This window comes from Dryobates pubescens, chromosome Z (assembly GCF_014839835.1).
Source record: "Dryobates pubescens isolate bDryPub1 chromosome Z, bDryPub1.pri, whole genome shotgun sequence".
NCBI classification, from domain to species: Eukaryota; Metazoa; Chordata; class Aves; order Piciformes; family Picidae; genus Dryobates; species Dryobates pubescens.
The window spans coordinates 57304011-57326892 of NC_071657.1; the positions used below are offsets into that span (position 1 = coordinate 57304011).

Below are 22882 nucleotides of genomic sequence, written 5' to 3' on the forward strand. Positions count from 1 at the left end.
GATGGGATCCATCCTAGGGTGCTGAGAGAGCTGGCAGATGAGCTGGCCAAGCCACTCTCCATCATTTTTCAGCAGTCCTGGCTCACTGGAGAGATCCCAGATGACTGGAAGCTGGCCAACGTGGTACCCATCCACAAGAAGGGCTGGTTGGATGAGCCAGGGAATTCCAGGCTTGTCAGCCTTGACCTCAGTGCCAGGAAAGATTATGGAACAGGTCATCCTGAGTGCAATCACACAACACTTAGAGGATGGCCAAGGGATCAGGCCCAGCCAGCATGGGTTTAGGAAGGGCAGGTCCTGCCTGACCAACCTGATCTCCTTCTATGATCAGGTGACCCGCCTGGTGGATGTGGGGAGGCCTGTGGATGTAGTCTACCTGGACCTCAGCAAGGCCTTTGACACCGTTCCCCATAGCAAACTCCTGGCCAAGCTGTCAGCCCATGGCTCGGATGGGAGCACACTGCGATGGGTTAGGAACTGGCTGGAGGGCCGAGCCCAGGGAGTGGTGGTGAATGGTGCCACATCCAGCTGGCAGCCAGTCACTAGTGGTGTGCCCCAAGGATCAGTTTGGGCTGGGTGCCCTCTGCTACAGGGGTGTTTCCTGTGTCCAGAAGTCCATCCCAGTGGGTGGACTCAGGAAATTAGGTATTTCTACCATAATCCCTTGCACCACTATAAATTTTGCGGTGGGGTCTGGCACTTCCTCTTTCCTTCCCTCTCCGAGACTTGGTAACTGGGGGAGAGATCTCCCGGCCATGGGCCTGATTGGGCCCAAGGCCACTGGGGGATGGGCAGTCTCAGGCCTGGCCAGCTGAGACTAGCCCAGCAGAGGGAGGGGGAAGAAGGAGCCCTGGGGGTTTTGGATGCACCCTCAGGTGGGGTTTGGAGTCTTTCTGGGTTTACTTTGGTTCCTTTCTTGTCACTATGTTTCCTTTTGTGCACACTCACTGTTCTCTATTTAAACTCTCCAATACTTTTGCAATCAGTTTGTCTGAGTCGTTATTTCTGCCTGTGGTGGGGAGGGGATCTGCCCCAACCCATTACAGTACTGGGCCCCATGCTCTTTAACATCTTTATTGATGATCTGGACGAGGACATTGAGTCCATCATCAGTAAATTTGCTGACGACACCAAGCTGGGGGCAGGAGTTGATCTGCTGGAGGGTAGAGAGGCTCTGCAGAGGGACCTCGACAGGCTGGACAGATGGGCAGAATCCAACGGCATGAGATTGAACACATCCAAGTGCCGGGTTCTGCACATTGGCCACAACAACCCCATGCAGAGCTACAAGCTGGAGTCAGAGTGGCTAGAGAGCAGTCAGGCTGAGAGGGACCTGGGGGTGCTGGTTGATGGTAGACTGAACATGAGCCTGCAGTGTGCCCAGGCAGCTAAGAGGGCCAATGGCATCCTGGCCTGCATCAGGAACAGTGTGGCCAGCAGGAGCAGGGAGGTCATTCTGCCCCTGTGCACTGCACTGGTTAGGCCGCACCTCGAGTACTGTGTCCAGTTCTGGGCCCCTCAGTTTAGGAAGGATGTTGACTTGCTGGAACGAGTCCAGAGAAGAGCAACAAAGTTGGTGAGGGGTTTGGAACACAAGCCCTACGAGGAGAGGCTGAGGGAGCTGGGGTTGCTTAGCCGGGAGAAGAGGAGACTCAGGGGTGACCTTATTGCTCTCTACAACTACCTGAAGGGAGCTTATAGACAGAAGGATGTTGGTCTCTTCTCCCAGGCGGCCAGTACCAGAACAAGAGGACGCAGTCTCAGGCTGCACCAGGGGAGGTTCAGGCTAGATGTTAGGAAAAAGTTCTATACAGAAAGAGTGATTGCCCATTGGAATGGGCTGCCTGGGGAGGTGGTGGAGTCGCCATCACTGGAGGTTTTCAGGAGGAGACTTGATGGGGTGCTTGGTGCCGTGGGTTAGTTGTTTGGGTGGTGTTGGATTGGTTGATGGGTTGGACGTGATGATCTTGAAGGTCTCTTCCAACCTGGTTTATTCTATGTATTCTATGTATTCTAAAGTGTTTTCATTTTGTGCTCCTTGCTGTTTTAGTTACTGGGAGTAGTAGCGTTGAGTACTTCCACAGATAAACAACATTCAGAAAAGGACACACAAAATTCTGCTCTGGTTGCTCCTTCTACCAAATCCAGAAATTGGCAGTTTCTTCAGTAATTGATAGTAATGTTAACTAAAATCAATATTTGGTCTGCTGACTTTTTGGAGTTGCTGAAATCTATTTTGCTTTATTTGCTTATTCAAACAAATTGTCTCAAGGCTCCTGGTTAACTCCAGTCATGGGAAAGTTTGAATTAATGGATGTCAAATAGACATGTTAATTCATAATTTAATTTTTTTTCCCCATAATTTTGAAATTCTTAGAAGGCTGTGAAGTAATCTAGAGTCGAGAAACTTATCAATGACCTGGAATACATACAATGTAAAGATCTTAAATGCCTCACAAGATATAAGGAAAAAAAACCCTGGTATTCTTGTCAGTGTGCTTGGTGATTCTTGTCTGCTCTGAGGGAACACATTTTTGAGCTCTTTAGCTGGAGACCTGACACATTTTGTATTTTAAGCCTTAAAAAATAATGGTTCATTTAGGTATGACATGTCTGCTGAAAGCAATGTGGAATTTTCACAGGCTTCAAAACTGTTGATGTACCATGTTTACTATTTGAATGGTAAGCAAATCAGTTTAATCTGCATTTCTGACAAGTTTGTTAATGCTGCCAGCATTGTCTGTTTCCAGAATCATAAAGCATTAAAACTTTAATTTAGTAAACACTTAGACAAATTTTGACTAGGCTTTAATGCAACCTTTGTCTGATTCCTTGATCTCAACTGAATTATTGATTGATTAGAATAATGTTTTAGGTGCCTGTCAGCTGGCAGGGGGCTTGGTGCAAAATTTGGTGGAAGTTCATGACATGCTAACAGGTCTTTCCTGGTTGCTTTTGTGGGCATTTTAGTCCTAAATGCCTATGGAGTATCCTTTTTTTCTTCTTCCCCCCACAAAGTGAATAAAAAAGCATTGCTGCAAGCTGTACTGCATCTCTGATGTTAGTGCAAATAATGTAAATGTACAGCTATGCTCAGTCCATGTTGGTATTCTTATTAAACAAGAGTGTTAGAAGCAAGCTAGTCCTTTCCCAGAGATTGTGGGGCAAAACAAGGGCCACAGAACTTTGCTTTGATGAGAGCTACTGGGTTTTTGTGTGTGTGAATAATGAGCTCTGCTTTGAGAGAAAGACTTGGAACAGTGCTGGGTGTGGCATTTATTTTTTCCGTGGGTTTGTTTGATAACATAATAGCTTCTAACACTTACAAAAATGCTTCTCAAGGACATTAACAGCAACAAAGTATATGGAAATAAACACTGAGAATGGTTAATACTAATTTTTTTTAACAGCCCTGCTTGACATCTTTGAGCCTCTTTTCCACAAGGAAGTGTAACAAAACAAGTATTTATTTTATGTTCTTACAAATTATTTTCTTTGTATTTTCTGAAAATATTGTGAATATTTCAATGCTGCCAGTATTTGTGGTGAGGTGCATAAACAGTCTGAATTGTCGCAGTTCCGTAGAGCCTGTACCCAACTCATAATTCTACACTGAATGCTGACAGAGGAATGAGTTTAGTACATTAACAGTATCCAAATAATTCTGTAAAGTATTTCTTGTGAAGGAGGGCAGATCATAGGCATATTTCAGAAGTTATTGCGAGAAATTGTCCATACATTTGAAGATTTTTATGGAAAGCTGGGCCTGAGGCAGGTAAAAAGGTATATAAGGATCATATTGAGCTTTGTTTTCTATGCGGAGTTGAAATCTCAAGTGTGCACTAAGAAATACATCTTAATTCCTGTCTTAGATGTCTATTTTATTTAGCCTACCAAAATTGGGTCCCTTCATAAACTCAAACCTGCCAAAACTTATATGGAGTTTAGGAAGTCTTATCTTCCAGCATATATTTTTAATAATGATATATACCTAAGTTGCAAATTTGGTTTAGATTTTCATTTATTAATTTTTAATGGTCAGGAGATTAATGCTACTGGTTTCATCCAAAAAAATCTCTTAATGCAAGCAGAAGGCTAGAAGAATTGGTGAAAATACATTAGACAACATCTTTACATGTGACAAGGTGAAAGCTGAATGATGTTGAAATCAGTAAGATAAAGAATTGTTGGGTCCTCTTGCATTTTATTGTTACAACAAACAAAACCAGCTGCAGCCTGAAGCACATTATTTTTTGGGACTGCAAGAATAACTTAAGTAAGAAAAATATACTACATGATAGCACAAAATGCAGTAGTATTCTAGATAAGTGCTACTGGGATAAAAATGGAAATGAAACAAACCAAAACATTTGATGAAGAGCTTTTAAGCACTTGTGAACAGAAATAGCATGCTGAGATACTTTGTGCTCATAAAGTAAGAAAGACCTATACTTTAGCTGCATAAAGTAGCATAAACTTTTGGGGATTAATGTAGAGGGAAAGGTTTTGATATAGATTTTTCTTTCAAGATAGGAAATCTTTTTTGGACAGAATTAAGTAGGCCATTAAATTTCCTTTTCAAGCATGAAATTATCACAGAAGTGCAGTTAGCAAAATTAGAAGGAATAAGTGTTTTTGTGGGTTTTGGTGTTGGGTTTTTTGTTTTTTTTTCTATCACAGAACTTACAAGAAAGGGAATTTTCTGAAATGTGGCAAGATTTGGAAACCTATCTATAACTTCTGCACTGGTTGTTCATTCTTAATAGACTCCAGTGTTTCAGAAGGGCAATGCCTTGAGTCTTGTAACAAGCTTTTTGAGGAAAACTGGTTTCAAACTAGGGAAACAAACATGAGATGCTAAGGCTGGACTTAAAACCATCTTACCTAATCGTCTACCTTTCTAAGGAAATTGAAAGCCTAAACTGTGCAGACAGCAGTCTAGAATCAGTGTCCTCTAATTTGTGTTGCATGGAGTCCTAGTTCTGATTAACTCACAATTATAAAGGCAGTAATGGTGCAGTATGATAGTACATCTGATATCCTTCTACAAAGGCATGGGTAGATGAAGGGAAAGCAGTGGATGTCATATACTTTGTCTCTAGTAAGGCATTTGATGCAGTCTGCCATATAACAAAAATCAAAAAAATGTGGGATAGATGATTGGGCTGTGATGTGGGTTGAAAACTGGCTCAACAACAGAGTTCAGAGGGTTGCAACTAGTGGCACAGAGTCAAGCTGGAGGCCTGTGGCCAGTGGTGTACCCCAGGGATCGGTACTGGATCCAGTTTTGTTCCATGTCTTCCATTAACGACCTGGATGAGGTAATAGAGAGTACCTTCAGCAAGTTTGCTGATGATGCAAAACTGGGAGGGGTGGCTGACACACCTGAAGGTTGTGCTGCTGTCCAGCAAGATCTGGCTGGAGAGCTGGGCAAAGGTGAACCTCATGAAGTTAAAGAACGACAAGTGTAGAGTCTGGCACCTGGGGAGAAAGAACACCAGGCACCAGTATAGATAGGTGTCCTGCTGTGGAAAGCAGCTCCAAAGAAAATGACCTTGGAGTCCTAGTGGACAGTAGATTATTTATAGGACAGCAATGTGCCCTTGTGGCCAAGAAGGCCAAAGGTATCTTGGGGTGCATTAGTAAAAGTGTGACTGGCTGGCCTAGCTAGGGAGGATCTCCTCCCCCTCTATTCTGCCCTGGTGAGACCACATCTGGAATACTATATCCAGTTTTGGGATCTACTGGAGAGGGCCCAATGAAGAGCTATGAAAATGATTGCAGGACTAAAGAAAGACTGAGAGAATTAGGACTGTTTAGTACAGAGACGAGAAGACTGGGTGGGGATCTTATTAATATCTGTAAATATTTGAGGAGTGGATGTCAAGCGGAAGAGGACAGGGTGTCTTCAGCAGCACCCAGTAATAGGACAAGGAATAATGGATGTAAGCTAGAAATCAGAAAGTTCCACCTCAACATGAAGAAAAACTTGTCTGTGAGGGTGATGGAGCACTGGAATAGCCTGCCCAGAGAGTGCATGATTCACCTTGCTGTGGTAACACCTCTACCAACCACCCTCCCCAGGCAGAGAATGAAAGGAAATTAGCAACAAAAGGCAGCACCACAAACAGTTCACGTGGACCCACCACCAGCACCTTCAGCACATGGATCATCACTGGAACTCTGAGCAGAGATGCTTTCTATCCTCTTGCCTCTTAATCTCACTTCTCTCTCTCTGGCAGGTACTAGGTAATCACCCTTAAGAGCAACTATATAATCAAACAGATTTGCACAAACATGCAGTTGATAAACCTACAATCATTCTAGACATTTTTGTGTCAGTTTGTCTAGCTTCACTTCTTGGGTGTGCCTAGAAGAACCTCCCATGAACCCCTCCTCTGGGCTTGGGCCTTGACAAGGGGAGAAAGCTGCAATCACAGGAATAATGTTAAGAGACATATTATTAAGGATTACCACAAAGTCACCCTTTCAAAGAGCTACTTGGAGCCTAACATAGCAGATGTTTGACCCTGAAATATGTCACAGCATTTAAAGTCACAAAATACACATATTATCCATAATAGCATCTAAAGCAGTGATTGAAAAGATGTGACAAGACCCTACTTGTTCTTTCTGAACAGATTATCAAAAGTGATACAAAACTACACAATCCTCTGAAACCCTGTATAGCTGTGTTAAATGATAGGGGACACTCTGAAACTAAAAATCCCAAATCTTAGGAAGACGTCAAAAATGCACTGCTTGTATGATGGCACAGACACGTCAGGACCCTGTATTGGCTGAGGCATTCTTGTGGGCTGCCTGCACATAGTATTAGGGTGATCACAAGATGGTGAGCACACCAGTACTCCAGGTGACCACAGTTTCACCTGTGTTTGTGTAGGCTGTTCCACGAGCAGACTGTCATGGTTGCTTGAACACATGGTTGCGAAGAACACAGAACACAATACAATACAAAGAACAGCTGTCTGAGACAAACCTCACACACCTGCACAGCTATAAGCTGCAGAAGTACTCCACGAAGGATTCCACATTCCACGTGAGGAAGAAGTTCTTCACTGTGAGAGTGGTGAAGCCCTGGAATGGGTTGTCCAGGGAGGTGGTTGAGGCCCCATCCCTGGAGGTGTTTAAGACCAGGCTGGATGAGGCTCTGGCCGGCCTGATGTAGTGTGAGGTGTCCCTGCCCATAGCAGGGGGGTTGGAACTAGAAAATCCTTGTGGTCCCTTCCAACCCTGACTGATACTGTGATACTATGGTTTACCTTCAGCAGGTGAATCGTGCATTATGTGGTTAGGGAGAGACACTTATTACAAATATTTATAGACTAGGCTTATGTAGTATTTTTCCCCACACTCATATGGCTTTCACAAGACTTTGCTTCTTTCAACCAAGTATGACAGAAAAGTAACATTTTCAAAGACTATAAAAATTAGGAGTTATTAAGAAAAGGAGGGCCTAAACTAGTTATGTAAGGGAAAAAAAGTTGTAATGATTCAAATAATTCATTTGGAGAGTCGGGACACATTTTAGTGTTTGTATGCATGTGTATGTTGGCCATCCCCTCAGGCTGTGGATAGTTCAAAACCAGCCACACCTCACATCCTGTTGCTCACGCAGCCAGAACGGGACTTTGGGGTGTAGTTGAAGTTTAAAGCAGTAGAACAGTAGCAAAGGATGAGAAAAGGGTTGGGAGCGGTGTGGAGAACTGGACTTGGGGAACATGATATTATGCAGATTGATGTCTTAGCTGACATTAATTTTTCTTCACACCTCATGCTTTCATAAACTGCAGATGAAACATCTGTTGTTTGTTGGCATATTCTGGCAATGCAGATTGGTTGGATCTCTAACTTGCCTTGCATGAGTATTTAATGTCTCTTACTGAAAATTCTTCTGTTACCTGAGCAATAAAAAATGTGTTCTAAGTGAGGATGTTTTCCACCTTTTTATTTTAGAGGGAAAGAAAATCTTACCTCTCCTTGTTGCTGTTAAACACCTGAAGTCTTAATAATTATTTTAAAGATACTCAGGTTATGATGCTTGTCTACTTTTTTTGCTCTGTAATCCATATGGAAATACTGTCCTTGAGAGTAGTGTACTTGCTGTATTCACAGAGCTTATGCCCACAGTACCAAAAGAGCCTGAGATGTTTGCTTTGATCTGGTGAACTGGCTGCAGGGCTGGAAGTCTCCTAACAGAATCAGGGTTAGAATTGATTGCTTGTTTAGCAGATGCTCTTCTGGTATGTTAATTTCTTCATCTATTAAAAAACCCACAAAACCATACCAAAACCAACCAACCAAAAACAACAAAGCAAACAACTTAATTTCCTTAAAGTGCTACCTATGTTACTACTGGTAATTGCATTTACTTATGCTGCCCCTATCACCTTTTTAATGTTTCAAAAGGAGTGGTGTCACTATGCTGTTGTTCTCTTTCTCAACATGATTTTTGTTTCTTTGTTTTTGAAGAAGGATTCAGTCAAATTGGAAGCATCTCTAGAGGCTATGTGTCGGGCAGGACAATATATAACCTTAAGGATATAAGAGTAATCAGAAATTCAATGGTTATTGTGATGGAACTGTGTATTTGTAGAACTAGATTAAAAGATACAGTTTTACCAGTATTACTTCAGTATTTTCTTTCAGACTGATATATTAATAGGCCAGTTGTTGTGTTTTTAAATACTACTGTCTTGTTCACAATGTATTCCTGATCAAATCCACAAACTAGTGCTTGCTTGCAGCGGTCTGGTACTGCTTGATAAACATATCACAAATACTTTCCTCAAAGATAGTAACATCCGTTCCTCTAATCTGCATTTCTCTTTAGCCTGCATGCCTACAAACAAGCTATGTGTGAATTTGCTGTTGTTTTAAATTTTTTTTTAATCTAGCATAAGAAATACTTTTCTGGGGAAAAATAAAAATTCTCCTTAATGTTTTATAAAAAGGATCACTTCTGCTTTTTGGACAAGCAGTAAATCCAAGAAGTTAGTGTTAGAAACAGTAATGTTGAGAAAAGCCATTTTGGCTTCCTGGCTTTTAAATTTGAAAGCGTGATTATTCATGTAGATTTTTTTTTTAGATTTTTTAAAAAAATATTTTATATTTTTAAATTTTTTTTTTTAAGATTTTGGTGGTGGTGGGTTGTTGGTTTTGTGTTGGTGGTTGTTTGGTTTTGGGGTTTTGTTTGTTTGTTTGTTTTTTTGGATAAGCATGTCACAGTATCAGATGATAGCAAGAGAAAGATTGCTTGTATGATTGTGTACATACAAAATTGACCTTTGTGATGCAGCTTGACATCTAAACACTAAAAGCAGTCATTTGTTTTGACAGCAGAATTAATTGAGGCTAAAACAGTCGAAATTCCACTTGTATCAAGCTGTTCATTAGGAATTGCTCTCTGGCTTTAGTGCTGTCAGAAAAATAACCTGTTCTGCTGTGATTAAATAGCAGAATGATGGTCGGTCCACTGAATTTGAGAGAGAGGTTGAATAAACTTTCTACTGCAGAAACAATTCAGAAGTGACACGCTGCAAGGGGGGGCAGAATGTGCATTGATATCCAGCTGAGCTGTCAACTGGCACTGAGCCAGGCACGCAAAGCTTTGCCATTTGAAGCAGCATGTGAAGCATATGCAGTTTAAAAAAAAACTGTCCTCCTTTCATGCATGATTTACACTCAAAGAGAAAAACTTTTGTTTTTATTGAAAACAAGAATATGGTTTGTTATCATATTTGTAACTACAAGCACAGATTTATGAAGGTTTATTAAAAGCTTTTTGTTGAAATAGATAACATTAATGTTTGTGTGCATGTGTGTGTGTAAACTGATTCCTTGCAATGCAGTGAAGGGCAGATTTTTTTTTTTAGAATAGTTGAGTGTTTCTGGTTCTTGAAAATGAGTTGTAATTAAGAAAAATACGTACTTTCTGTCATGCACAGCCCCACCTTAAACTGGAAAGGAGGCAGTTTCCAAAAGCAGATGCAAATGTGAAACAGTTTTTAGTTGATTTACTGACTTTTTGATTTGTTTGCCTTTTTAGCTCCCCAGGATTTTCCAGTTCGTTGATATACTTACTGGGGGCTTTTTCAGGGTTTGACATAATACTATGTTTTCCTTCCTAGTAATGGCAGTTGACTTTTGTTTGCCATGTTTTAGAATTCAAACAGTAAAACTTTTTTTTTCTCCCTCAATTGCTTAAAGTGTAAATTACTTCATTTTGACCTTAGCAAAACACTCTCCCAATGTCTCCCTCACAGAGGTTTTGTGTAAGGGGTGTGCAGATGGATTAAAAAACCTCTGTCTAGGGTTTTATGGAGATAGCTTTTATAACTCTACTCAAGGCAGTTGACAACTGTCTTCAAGATAATTAGTGTCACTTTGTAGATAAATTAAGTAGCAGGTGTAGGGTTATTTATAGACTGTATTCATTACTTGCCTTGTGTGTGCTCTGAAAATACTGTTTTCATAGCGGTGTGCTAAGAATCATAGAATCAGTAAGGTTGGAAAAGACCTCAAAGGTCATCAAGTCCAATCTGTCACCCAAGACCTCATGACTACTAAACCATGGCACCAAGTGCCATGTCCAATCCCCTGTTGAACACCTCCAGGGATGGTGACTCCACCACCTCCTTGGGCAGCACATTCCAACAGCTAACAACTCTCTCCGTGAAGAACTTTCTCCTCACTTAGAGCCTAAACTTCCCCTGGTGCAGTTTGAGACTGTGTCCTCTAGTTCTCCCAGGCAACCAACACCAGAAGAGACCAACTCTCTCGTGGCTACAACCTCCCTTCAGGTAACTGTAGAGAGCCGTAAGGTCTCCCCTGAGGCTTCTCTTCTCCAGAATGTAGTAGATATTGTAATGTAATTTACAGTGCAGTGGCATTTTCTGCATTTAACTTAAGAACCGTATCTTGTTATTGCTAGCCACCCACTTATCCTCTTGGTGTCGTGAAAGCCTACATACTCACATGCCTTTCGTAACAAGAAAAACTGCACTGTGCTATTTAGGAGATTTGCCCTAAGCTGCAGATTCACTTAATTCATGCCAGTGGCTCATTTTTAGTTACTAGATTAATTACAAAAAAATTCCGTTTCTTCCAATTACTTTTTGCCTTTTCTGTTCTAAAACTAACTCTCCCTCATTTTCAAGCGCATAAATAACCCACTGCTGCTTTATTTGCTTCTGTCTTTGTCAGATAACAGCTGTCTGCTTCCACATCTGTAAAATCGTTGTCCCTTTGCCTTTTCTTCATGCTCATATCTGTCCCACTGCTAAAACGCTGTATGCTGCGGCAACCTGCCACATAAAATGTTTTATGTGACATTTGGTGGGAATGTTTACATACAATTAGAGCAGCTTACTCATTTTTGATGCCTGCTTCCTTTACACAGTACTAAACTGTTATAACATCCTGATAGCTGGGTATGTATCTCTTAAGTGACTGAAATCCCACTAGATATGCATATCTCTTTCTGCCACAAAGAGTAACCTTAATTTATGGACAGTATTATTTACTTTTGTTGTGTGTGCACATGAGCAAGTAATTTCCATTCTGTGTGCAGGTATTGGAGATGCTTAAGCTATAGTTATTCTATGGATCAAGGTAGACTAGATTATAAAATAGACTATTTAAAAAGTTATCCTGAGCATGAAACTATCCATGCTTAACCCAATAAAGCATTAATTCAGAGGCTTACAAGTGTTGAACTAGATCTCATCTATTATGTTTTACTTACTCCAATAAGCATCTTAATGTTTGGGTTTGGTTTTTTTACAGTGCTCTTTTAGTTCCAGTATTTGCTTTTATTTTATGCTTGAGAGTAGGCTTCCTTCTTGATTCACATTGTTGTGGTCTTATGAGACAAAGAACAAAGGAAATCTCAATGCTTTCGCTGTAGTAATGCAGAATATAGTTATTGTCGTCATATTGCAGTGTGGCAATATTTAGACTGCCCTTTGGGGCTTTTAGGGCTACCAGGTGCCAGAGATTCTAAAGGTCACTTTGCAGAATGACTTCAGTCCCCAGCAGCAGTACCTCTTAAATGCGAAACAACTACTTTTCTTTCATTGTGTGACAACAGGCTTGTACTTGCTTCAGAAATCATGGTGATTATAATATTCCACATTTTGAGCTGAAGTCTTTGTTGATGTTGAATCTTTATCTGTACTTCATTCATTTAGTACAAGTCTGTTAAGAAAACTTCCTGTCATCGAGAGAAGAGGCAGTGTATCTTTAATCTTTGTATAGCTGTTAAAAAGGTTCCTATGATACCAGCACGTGAGTTTGCATATTACCCCTGTTTGGCAATCTCCATTAAAACCAACACACTGGGACTTTGTGACTGTACCATATATTGATTAAGGAATAGGGAATCTTGAAAGACAGCTTTTTGAGTTTGGGGGTTTTTTTCAATGATAGAGCAGCTGCTTTCATTTCCCTGTACACAAGCACAGTGGACAAAGAAGAGGAATTTGTTAAGAAAGCATCCAAATTCCTTATTGATGCTGTGCTTCCTTAGTACTGTGTGTGCCTAAGGCCTTTTGACTGGCTAGAAGCCTGCAGCAGGTTCTAGCAGAAGATTATGGTCTGCAGCAACAAAGAAAGCCAACAGGATGCTTGGTGATAACACCAGCAGAGAGAAAGAATTAGTGTATCAGCACTTAGCAGACCACGCCTCAAGTACTGCCTGCAGTTTTGGTCCCCACTGTACAAAAAAAGATGTGGACACGCTGGAAAGTGTTCAGAGAAGGGCCACAAGAATGGTCAGAGGCCTGGAAGACCCGTCGTATGAAGAAAGGCTGAGAGAACTGGGTTTGTTCAGCCTTGAGAACATATAGGGAAGACCTTATTACCATGTACCAGAATGTAAACAGTGGATACCAAGAGGATGGAGATTACCTTTTTACAAGGAGTCACATGAAAAAAAAAAGGGGTGATGGATATAAGTTACTCCTGGGAAGATTCCAATTGGACATAAGAGGAAAATTTTTCACCATGAGAACAGTTAGGCACTGGAATCATCTCCCACAGGGATTCCTCTACATTGAATAGTTGTAAGACTTAGCTTGACAGGGTGCTGGGCCATCTTATTTAAACTGCACTGATACCTAGAAAGGTTGGACCCTTCCAACCTGCTGTTCTGGGGGATTCTCTGTGTGTGTAGTCATAGTGCACACTTCCTGGCTGGGCTACGGTACTATTATCTCTTTGGGCACAAAACCCTCTGCCCCCAGGAGACCCCAGCTGTTATGTGGGCTACCAAAAACTCATCAGAGCTATTCCATTTCCTAAACTGGTTCACCATAGAGAACCATAGAAAATGTCTATTTCTGTAATGTTAGTTTGGTTTAAGAATACTACTCTTTAGGCAAAATGTACTACTCTACAGCAGGAGCATAGAAAGCAGAACTGTTGGAAGATCTGAAGTTGCAGAACAAAACTTTTAAGAAAATTAAAAACTGCAACAAATTTCACTTATCCCACTTAAAAGGGCAAGATGTATGAATTTGCCTTTGCTGCAAGCAAATAATTCAACATGTGTTGTATTGGTAGGGTCAGGTTAAACATGAATTTTACAGAGCCACCAAACATGTTTTGGTATTGGAGGAAAATGCTGAACTAAATGGTTTAAGTGCTGTGAATTCAGTAGTGTCCTAGTTTTGAGCCATGAGGTACCCAGGGCAAAAGGACAGAAAAGATATTTTAACCCTTCCCAAGGAGTAAATAAAAAAAAAATGTTCTACACTGTGTTGGAATTTTAAATGGAAACTCTATTTACAAATATATACAAAAGGCATTCAGGTGAAAGGGATACACCTGGGCCTACCAGGCCAAAACCTTCCAGAAACCTCCACCCCGCTCAGCCTCAGCATGCCAAGAGCATCCCAAACTGAAGAAATCCCATTTCTTCCCCCACTACAAACCCAGGCTTCTACTTCAGGCTTGAAAAGGCCCAGTGATGTTGCTCAAATTTTGCTGCTATCCAAGAGCAGGAGAAAGCCATCTCCCCCACAAACCATCAAGACAAGGCACGTGTACTTCCTGAGATGGAGAGGAGAGAGAGATTTGACTGTACACTCCCCTAAATAGAGAAATACAGGGAAATGGACTACAGTAACAGATTATGATATCTGGTATCAACTGCCCATCCCCCTGGGACTCACTTAGCCTCTGGAAGACTTTTCTTTATGGTTATACCAATTAACTCTTGATTTTGCTTAACCTGCAACAATTAGGGGCAGCCACTGGCATCTTGAACCTCTGAGTTTGCAAAGGATGAAGTGCCCTATAGAAATTTGAGCTAAGTAGGAAAAGTGAACTAGGATCAAAGAATGCTTTTGAATTGTAACTGATTCACACAATTTGTAAGAAAATGCTATTTTTGTTAACTGTTATTTACCTTTCCTGCATTAAAGCAGATGCTGGATAGATGCAGGGAAAGGAAAGGGAACATGTGTGGCTACAAGGACTGCCCATTTTAGTGAAGCATAAAATAAGCTAGTATCTATCATTGAGAAGAAAATATCTTTAAAATCTCATCTTCATGGGCCTTAGTGAAAAGTGGGACCTGCTTAATGTAAGGTGTTGTACAGCTTCCTTGTCTTTACTATCTCAGGCAGTTCTTCAGGCACTGAGATTTTTTTTTCCAAATTGTGTTTTGCAGTTTTTTCCCATGATAAAAGTATGCATTGCTGCAAGAGAGAAATGCATTGGGGGGGAGGGGGGCGGCAGGTAAACCTGCGTTTGTTAAATGTAATTGAAAATGCTAACTAATGATCTGTGTGTTTCTTTTCTAAACATGACTGTTTGTCTCTGCAAAGAAAAGATTTATTGAACTGTGGAAAAAGCCACCACTTTCATAGTGTTAGGCAAGTGTAATGGACAATGTACAAGAACTTGGATGTGTTGGATGTTTGTGAAAGTTAACGATACTGATGTGAAGCAAGAATGAGTTTTACTTGAGCCTTGCATATTGATTTCAGTCATTTGTGTGGGGATCAGTGCCTTGCATATTGATTTCAGTTATTTGTGTGGGAATCAATCTTGGTAGCTGGAAAGAGGAAAGGAAACAATGGTATTCTGAAAAAGCTGGAGTACTGTTTTTCTCTAAAAATATGTTTTAGTGTCTGTTATTTACATTTTTTTTTACCCCATCTGCTTTTGTTTTAGGGATGAGTAGTTGTGGTTGGTTTGGCTTATGTTGTTTTTTTTCCTGGCCAAATGGGAATATATATAGAAAAAGAAACACAAGTATTTGAAGTGATGAAAAATCAAGTGTAGTACTGAAGAGCTAATAGATTTGGTCTTCAGCTTCTCGATTATATTTTTCTGAATTTCTTGTTCACTATATTTTGAACAATAGAGTTTAAATTCTGAAAATCAAGTATTTATGAAGTCAGTGTGGCTATGTAGCCACATACAGTTCTATAAATACATTTTTCTGGAACTTTTTTTTTCCCCCCAATGTTTTGTGTTGGGACATGTTTCCCTGATTTTGTGAACTTTAGTCTGAGATTCTCATCCTGTTGCTAGCGCTCAGATCTTTTTTAGCTCACAAGGAAAATTTTGAAGACTTAAAAGTAATTACTTTGAGCATACCTGCAAAGTTTGAAAGAAAAAACACGGTAGATTTTATCTAGTACATCTAAAATAATTCAGTTTGCTTAACTTCAGTGACTGTTGAGTTACATCATTAGCTTGCTAATTGCCCTTCTATTTGTTTGACATAAGCATATTTTTTATTTTCATTTACAGTTTTGAGAAATGCTATCCAAATGAAGTAGTTTATACTGAGTTTAATATAGTATATTTTGCGCCACAAGAGCTAAATATACATACTGCGAATTACACTACAAATAGAGCCATTCGAGGTACTTAAATGTATTAATCAAACACAAAGTAATCCCACTTGCATTGTTTACAGTGCTAATTCAGAATGTTTTGCAGTGTGTGCTAATTAAAATCAAACTGAAGCTTGTAGTCTCCATGTTTCTTCTATATGAGAGCACTTTATATGAGCTATTTATTTTAAGACTAAGAGTATGACAATCATTTTGGGAAGAGTACAAGTGAAAAACCTGAAAAATTATTTCAGCTATACCTTTTATTACTTTATGTGAGAATGCCCTGAAAATTGCACAGCTCTTGGATTTAATGTGGGTGCTTACAAATAGTCATAATTTTATAATAAAGATAAATCAGAGCACTTAGTAGTAGGTGTATTTTGGGGCAGGAGTGAAAGTAATTTCTGTATTTGAGATTTCCATAATCACCTTATTGTGCAGATTTTCAGTTGGGTTTAGTAGACATTTTCAAAATGTTAAACTCACACTTGAAGTAGGTGTGTAAGTGTGGGGGGTTGGGCAAAGAGGAGAATGCTGGGGTAGTAGATGTGGACTGCTTTGAATACAGAATTGGGAACAAATGTTTTTCCCTTCTGCCTTGTCTGTAATGTGCTTATATATATAACCCTGCATGGACTCACTCAAAGTTATTACAGGCAGAAAGGGACCTGGGGGTACTAGTTGATAGTAGGCTGAACATGAGCCAGCAGTGTGCCCAGGTGGCCAAGAATGCCAATGGCATCCTGGCCTGCATCAGGAATAGTGTGGCCAGCAGGAGCAGGGAGGTCATTCTGCCGCTGTACTCAGCACTGGTTAGGCCACCACTTGAGTCCTGTGTCCAATTCTGGGGTCTTCAGTTTAGGAAAGATGTTGACTTGCTGGAACATGTCCAGAGAAGCGCAACAAAGCTGGTGAAGGGTCTGGAACACAAGCCCTGTGAGAAGAGGCTGAGGGAGCTGGGGTTGTTTAGCCTGGAGAGGAGGAGGCTCAGGGGTGACATTATTGCTGTCTACAACTACCTGAAGGGAGGTTGTAGCTAGCTGGGGGTTGGTCTCTTCTCCCAGGCAACCAGCACCAGAACAAGAGGACACAGTCTCAAGCTGTGCAGGGGGAACTTTAGGCTTGATCTTAGAAGTTCTGCACAGAAGGAGTGATTGCCCATTGGAATGGACTGCCCAGGGAGGTGGTGGGGTCAGTGTCCCTAGAGGTGATTAAGAAGAGACTGGACGAGGCACTTAGTGCCATGGTCTAGTTGATTAGATAGGGTTGGGTGATCTGTTGGACTTAATGATCTTGGACGTCTCTTTCAACCTGGTTGGTTGATTCTGTGAGAGTTAACTGTTATTTTCTGCCAACTGTAAAGGGAAGCGATAATAATGAATTTGTTTAGATACAGCACTTAAATAGTGTTCTTTGCCATTTTTCCCCCCTGTTTGTTTTAGCAATTTTTAAAAAAGCTTTTTTGTCTTATTTACTGCTCTATTTAAGATTCTGCATGCCACTTTAAACTGTTTAGGTAAGTGATTATGAAGAGGAAGCAGGAGAACTAACCATACAAAGTTAGCAAAACTAAAAATTTGGGCTATAGCTATTCATTTTTGTCTTTTGATTTTTCTCTATATATCTGATGGTCATAAAAAAAATAAAAAGAAAAGTTTACATGGATACTTTGTTAGTGATACAACTTTTAATGAAATGAGGACACCCAATTATAGATGTTTCATGTAGTTGTAATAACATAGGCAATTGAATTGCACACTAGTATTTTAATTTTTCTGTATGAAAAAAATGAAATGATTTACTGATTTGTTGTAAATGTATGATTTTGCAATCTCTTTGACCATTGGAAGGGTATATGTCCTTTTCAGTTACCACCTAAATTAAAAATAAGCCTATCTAGTATTTTCAGGAAATACTAATAGTTGTTGAAATATCTTAGACAAAATGCGACTGATGTTCATCTTCACTGTTTTTTCTGTAAGGCCCTATTGAATTTGAAGAATGTAACATATCCACTGCGGTTGAAGGTGAGTTGTTGTAGCACAGTGATCAATGTAAGAATGCTGTAGATAAAGACCAGAAACTGGGGAGTGGATGTTACTCAGTATGTGAATCTGTACAACTTTAAAGTACCCTAAAAAGTTATTTTCTTTTTGAGAAACAAACTTCAGTGGTGAAAAAACCAAACAAAAAAAGACCTATGATACTTTGTAATTCTAATGCACCAAGATCAGAGAATTTTAATGCTTCTTAAAAATATACTTTGGCTAAGACCCTGTTGTTGCAGGGGCTTGGGTTTGGTTTACTTTTGACAGTGTTTTAAACTGAATTTACATGTGTTAAAACATGACCTGGACTATTTCCATTGTTACAGTGTTAGTTATGCCACAGCTCATGCAGCTTCATGGTTGCAAAGCCTTTCTTCAGGTTATTTTGTAACAGGCATTGTTTTAAGCAGTTAAGAACGACTTTCTTTGCATAAGCTATGTGTTTATTTTGGGACAAAGTTGACAGTATAGCTGTATCAGCCAACAACTTTTAAGTTGCCAAGATTGTAGCTGAGACTTAGAATCTTTTTTGACTGAAGCAGAGAGAATCCATGTTTGGAAACTCTGCTCACACTTCATTTGTCATTGTTTTGGGCTGCATAATGCACATAAAGGAAGTAAAGCCCAAAGTAGCATCTGAAAATAATTTTCAAGCAAATTCTGTCTCTATTGAAGTATCAGCTATGTGTGAATAAGACTGAAGATATTCATTATGTCCTGTGTAATGTATTTCTGTAAAGGAGAATGTAATTGTTTATTATTTTAATGATGTGCTTGAATTGTCAGTTGTTAAATTTTGGAAATCAAATTATTTCCGCCATTTTGCTCAAAAGCATGCTGTCAGTAGTATCATACACAGAACAAAATTCTAGCCTGGCTGCATCAGATGCTTCCACTTAATCATTTTGTTTGTCAGTCTAGTTTGCTTCACAAAAATTGAGAGGAGAAGCATACATGATAGCAATATTGATGGGATATTTAAATGTATTTTAATTTCAGCATATTAAATGGATGTGCAATCCAGTGCAAAAGAACAGGGAGGAAACAACAGAGAGGAGGCATAGTTCTCTCAGACTTAGTGAAAGCCAGCCTTAGAGCTGGCTACAGCACTGGGAAATCATAAACTCAGCATCAACTGCAAAGCCAAGAGACATTCTCTTTCTTTACAGGACCAAGATCCAGCTTCTTAGGAGAGTACAGGGACTTGCAGCTACCAGGAACGTGCAGGGAAATAACAAGAGGGTGTTGATCTTCAGTAGCTGGAAGAGGCAGGGTTCAGTTTCTGATCCAAGTGCATTAGCTGTTCAGGATTGGCCAGAGCAGTAGCTCCTGTTGTGGTTCTGTGAGGCAAGTCCCTTTGCTCAAAACTGGCAGTACACTCGATTTCTATTAAAAAAAAACAAAACAGTTTGGAGAGTTGGATGTACAGTGCAAATCAGTTTTGTAAGTACTGAAGTTGTTATTGTGGTGAGCCAAATTTTAATTTAATTTTTTTTTATTGATATGTTACTTAACAATGAATTGGAATAATATTCCCTTAGTTTGGCTTTCTACTTATCTCCATTGTTAGATTTTTGTATTACTTGTGGCAGCATTTAAAGTGTGTTGGCACTGGTATGCACCTGTGTTTGACATTGTTAAATATGTGCTTATATCTTTGGTCTTTACATGAAAATTATTCATTCTATAGGGATAAAACCACGGAAGAGGAAGCCTTTTGGGTTATCAGGAATAATGAAAAAGGAAAAAGATACTGAATCTATGTAAGTATATTTCCATCTTGAAGCCTTGACCTGTATAAAAACTAGTAAAATTATGGGGATAAACCTTGGCTGATGTTTAATAAACTTCTAACAGAAGTTTAGAGGAATGCTATGAATATGAAAAAATAACAGCTACTTTAGTTTTTTTGTAAATAAATATTTTGAGGAAGCAACATAAATGTAATATGGCAGTCTTACTTGTATTTCATTCTTTCTAAATGATTGTCCCCTTTTCCACGTTTGAACACTCTAGATAATGTGATTCTTTGTGTGTACTCCTGATGAAGTAATAGCTCTGTACTCAGAAAAAGTACTGGATGCCTGTGTTTGCAGAACTGAAACTTCAGTTATTCTTTTATTAGAAAAAATTCTGTGTACAGTACCAAAGGACAGGAAAAGCTTTGAAAGTATTTCAGTATGTCATGTGCACACTCATTTCTGAAAGACTGTTGTTACTTATGACAGATGTCCATTTGCTGTATTCATTGCACATGTTCTTTCTCCCAGGAGTTAAAACTTGTCAGGAAGTGACTTAAAGTTCTTAGATGGAGTGGTGGCAGTCTATGTATGTGTTAGTAGTTATGTTTACTATATTCCAATTTATTTCATAATTTATAGATCCAAAAGTACTTGTTTTAACTGAAATAGCTTTACTATTTTAACAAACTTAGCAGTGTAGAAATATTCTCAGAGGCAACATCTGCATACAAAATTATAAAGAAATACTTTTACAAAATATTTTTGCCTGCTTTAGTTTTCAGTATAATGCTGAAAACATAGTGACCCAGGAATTTCAGGTGCTAACTTTGCACATGCAAAATGCCTCATAGGTATTTTAATTTGTGTTCCATTCTCTCTGAACTAAACACCTTTATCATGATTGTTTTTAGGGCTCAAAGCTGCTGTTTTTTTAAGTCACTCCTCTGTTTTTGTTCTTTCTGTTACTTAGTCTTACACCCACACTCTTCTCTGTATTTATTTATCTGGCTAAACGATAAGAAGTGTGGTGTGTTACGTGAGTTTGCTCTGCATTAATGTGAGAACATGATATTGTTACAAAATACCGTTTTGTCTGATAAAGGCTTAGTTTAAATTTGTATAATAGACAGCTTTGGTGCCCTTTTAAAAACATATTCCATTATCTCTGGAAAGTTATTTGCAACACTTTTTTGTGATGAAAACAGTATCAGCAGGAAAAAAAAAGTGTATAATTTGTCTGTATTTGTTTGAAGTAGTGATTTTTATAGTGTTTAGTGCTAATATATGATTGGATTCTGTAGCTGCCAGTTTTCCGTGTCCAGCAAAATAATTGTTTTTGTCACCATGTGAGTTATTACTCTAGTTAGTCTTGTGTCACAAATACTACAAGCCTTCTTGTGAGCCAGGCATCTCCTTCCATCTGTTCTTTGGTAGCAGATGATATGTAGTGAAGATTTAGGACTCCTAATAGTAGTTTTCTGGAGCCAGAAAAGACACGGAAGTTCTACATGAACTCTTCCTGGATGTATGACTCCATGAATCCTTGCTCGGAGATCAGGTTTTTCTTTTGACCTGTAACAGAAAGTGCAGAAGCCAGTTTTCAGCTCTCAATTCCCAAGAAAATTTTCTATGTGGAACACTTTCTACCTTTGTGTGCTTATCCATTGTGATATCTGAACAGTTTCCTGAAAGTTACTTTTTCCCAAAGACATGTAGTGTGTCTCTCTAAGAAAAACTAAATAAATTGTTTTTCATGAAACAATGATGTCACATATAAATCAGCTCAGCTACTCTGAATTGGGGAAAAAAATTGCCTTGCCTTCAAGAAGTTTGACTAAAATTTTATTCTATTTGTGTCTATATTTACATATTATAAAAATGGGTAGATCCTGAGGCAAGAGAGAAATACGAGGTCATGATGTTGACCTCCTAATACATGCCATAGGCTTTTACTTTAAACCATAACTTCTAAATTAACTAGAACATCACAAATAAAAAACAAAGAATTCATGATCTGCTTAAGTGGAATATTCTATTACTTATTTATGATCTCTTGGAAAAAAAATTGTATCGCTAGTCTGAATTTTGTCCGATTTCATTTTCAGGTTATGAACCTGTTGTAGGCTCTACATGATAAAACTCCATATTGTCAGAAACTTCTTTGCACAGAGGTCAAGTACTTTATAAGTCTCCTGTTAAACTAGGCTGTAAGCTTGTTTAGTTGGTATAGAGAAGGCTTTCCACATCTAGAAAAATTCTCATGGTACATAAGCTTTTCAGCTTACCAATACAGTTTTTAAAATGTTGACACTGAAACTGAATGCTGTGTTGAGTAATGCTTTTACACAGGGAGATACCATACACACTGTCTGTTGCTATGTATTGCTGTTCAGGTTAGTTAAGGGTTTAACTTCTTCTCTAAATATTGCTTTGCATGATTTTATCAGTTCAGTTTTTATTTACAATCCTTATTTCCTTACAGAAGGCCCATTTGAAATGTTACCTTATAGTAGACCCTGAGTTCTTCTTTCATAGAAGAAAAATCATGCATCTAGTGATGGCAAAATCATGTGATCTAAACCCCAGTGTCCTCTTTTTCCAGTTAAACGGCATTTACAAACTGTTAAGTTTTCCTTTTTATCTTGAGAATGTATCCTGGGAGGTACTGTTGGTGCATCTCTGAATGCTGTTAGATCTGCAGTTTCTTTTTCAGATATATTAGCTCACTGATTATTTTATAATCTTCATTGTGGACTGAATTACTTTAACTGTAGTTTGCCTCACATCTTTCATATTTCTTAACTTTCACGGACTTCACACTGTCTTGAGTACAGGACCTTTTTAAAACGTGCTGAATTCTGTTTGTTGCACCTTTTGAGATCAAGATCTCTTCAAGCTGTAAAAAAAGCTTCTAAAACATCTTTTTATATTGTTGTGAATTCAGTTTAGCCAGCAGAGGGAGGCAAGATGTCAATTAGAAACTTGTTACGTTTTCTTTTGTGTGAGGCATTTCAGAAGAGGTGAGATCCTTCCTCTCACTGTCGATTCCTTAACAGGCTCTACTGAATTTCATATTAAAACTTCCATGTTAGCAAGTTTTCATACCTGCTTTTAAAGGCAAAGTAGTTTTAATGTTTAGACTTCGGAGGGCAGTAAGATTGGAAGGGTTTTCCTTTTTTTTTTTTTCTCCCCTTCCCTGTACATGTTTAGGATGCTA

At 39.2% G+C, this 22882-nt stretch overlaps 1 protein-coding gene across 1 annotated transcript in view; it reads left to right on the forward strand.

Moving 5' to 3' along the window:
• FCHO2 (FCH and mu domain containing endocytic adaptor 2) overlaps positions 1 to 22882 on the forward strand; it is a 101934-nt gene that overhangs the window by 37791 nt on the left and 41261 nt on the right. The window contains exons 9-10 of the mRNA XM_054179083.1: positions 17858 to 17902; positions 19614 to 19686. Of these exons, the coding sequence (XP_054035058.1) occupies positions 17858 to 17902; positions 19614 to 19686 (118 nt within the window). The remainder of the gene's footprint in view (positions 1 to 17857; positions 17903 to 19613; positions 19687 to 22882) is intronic.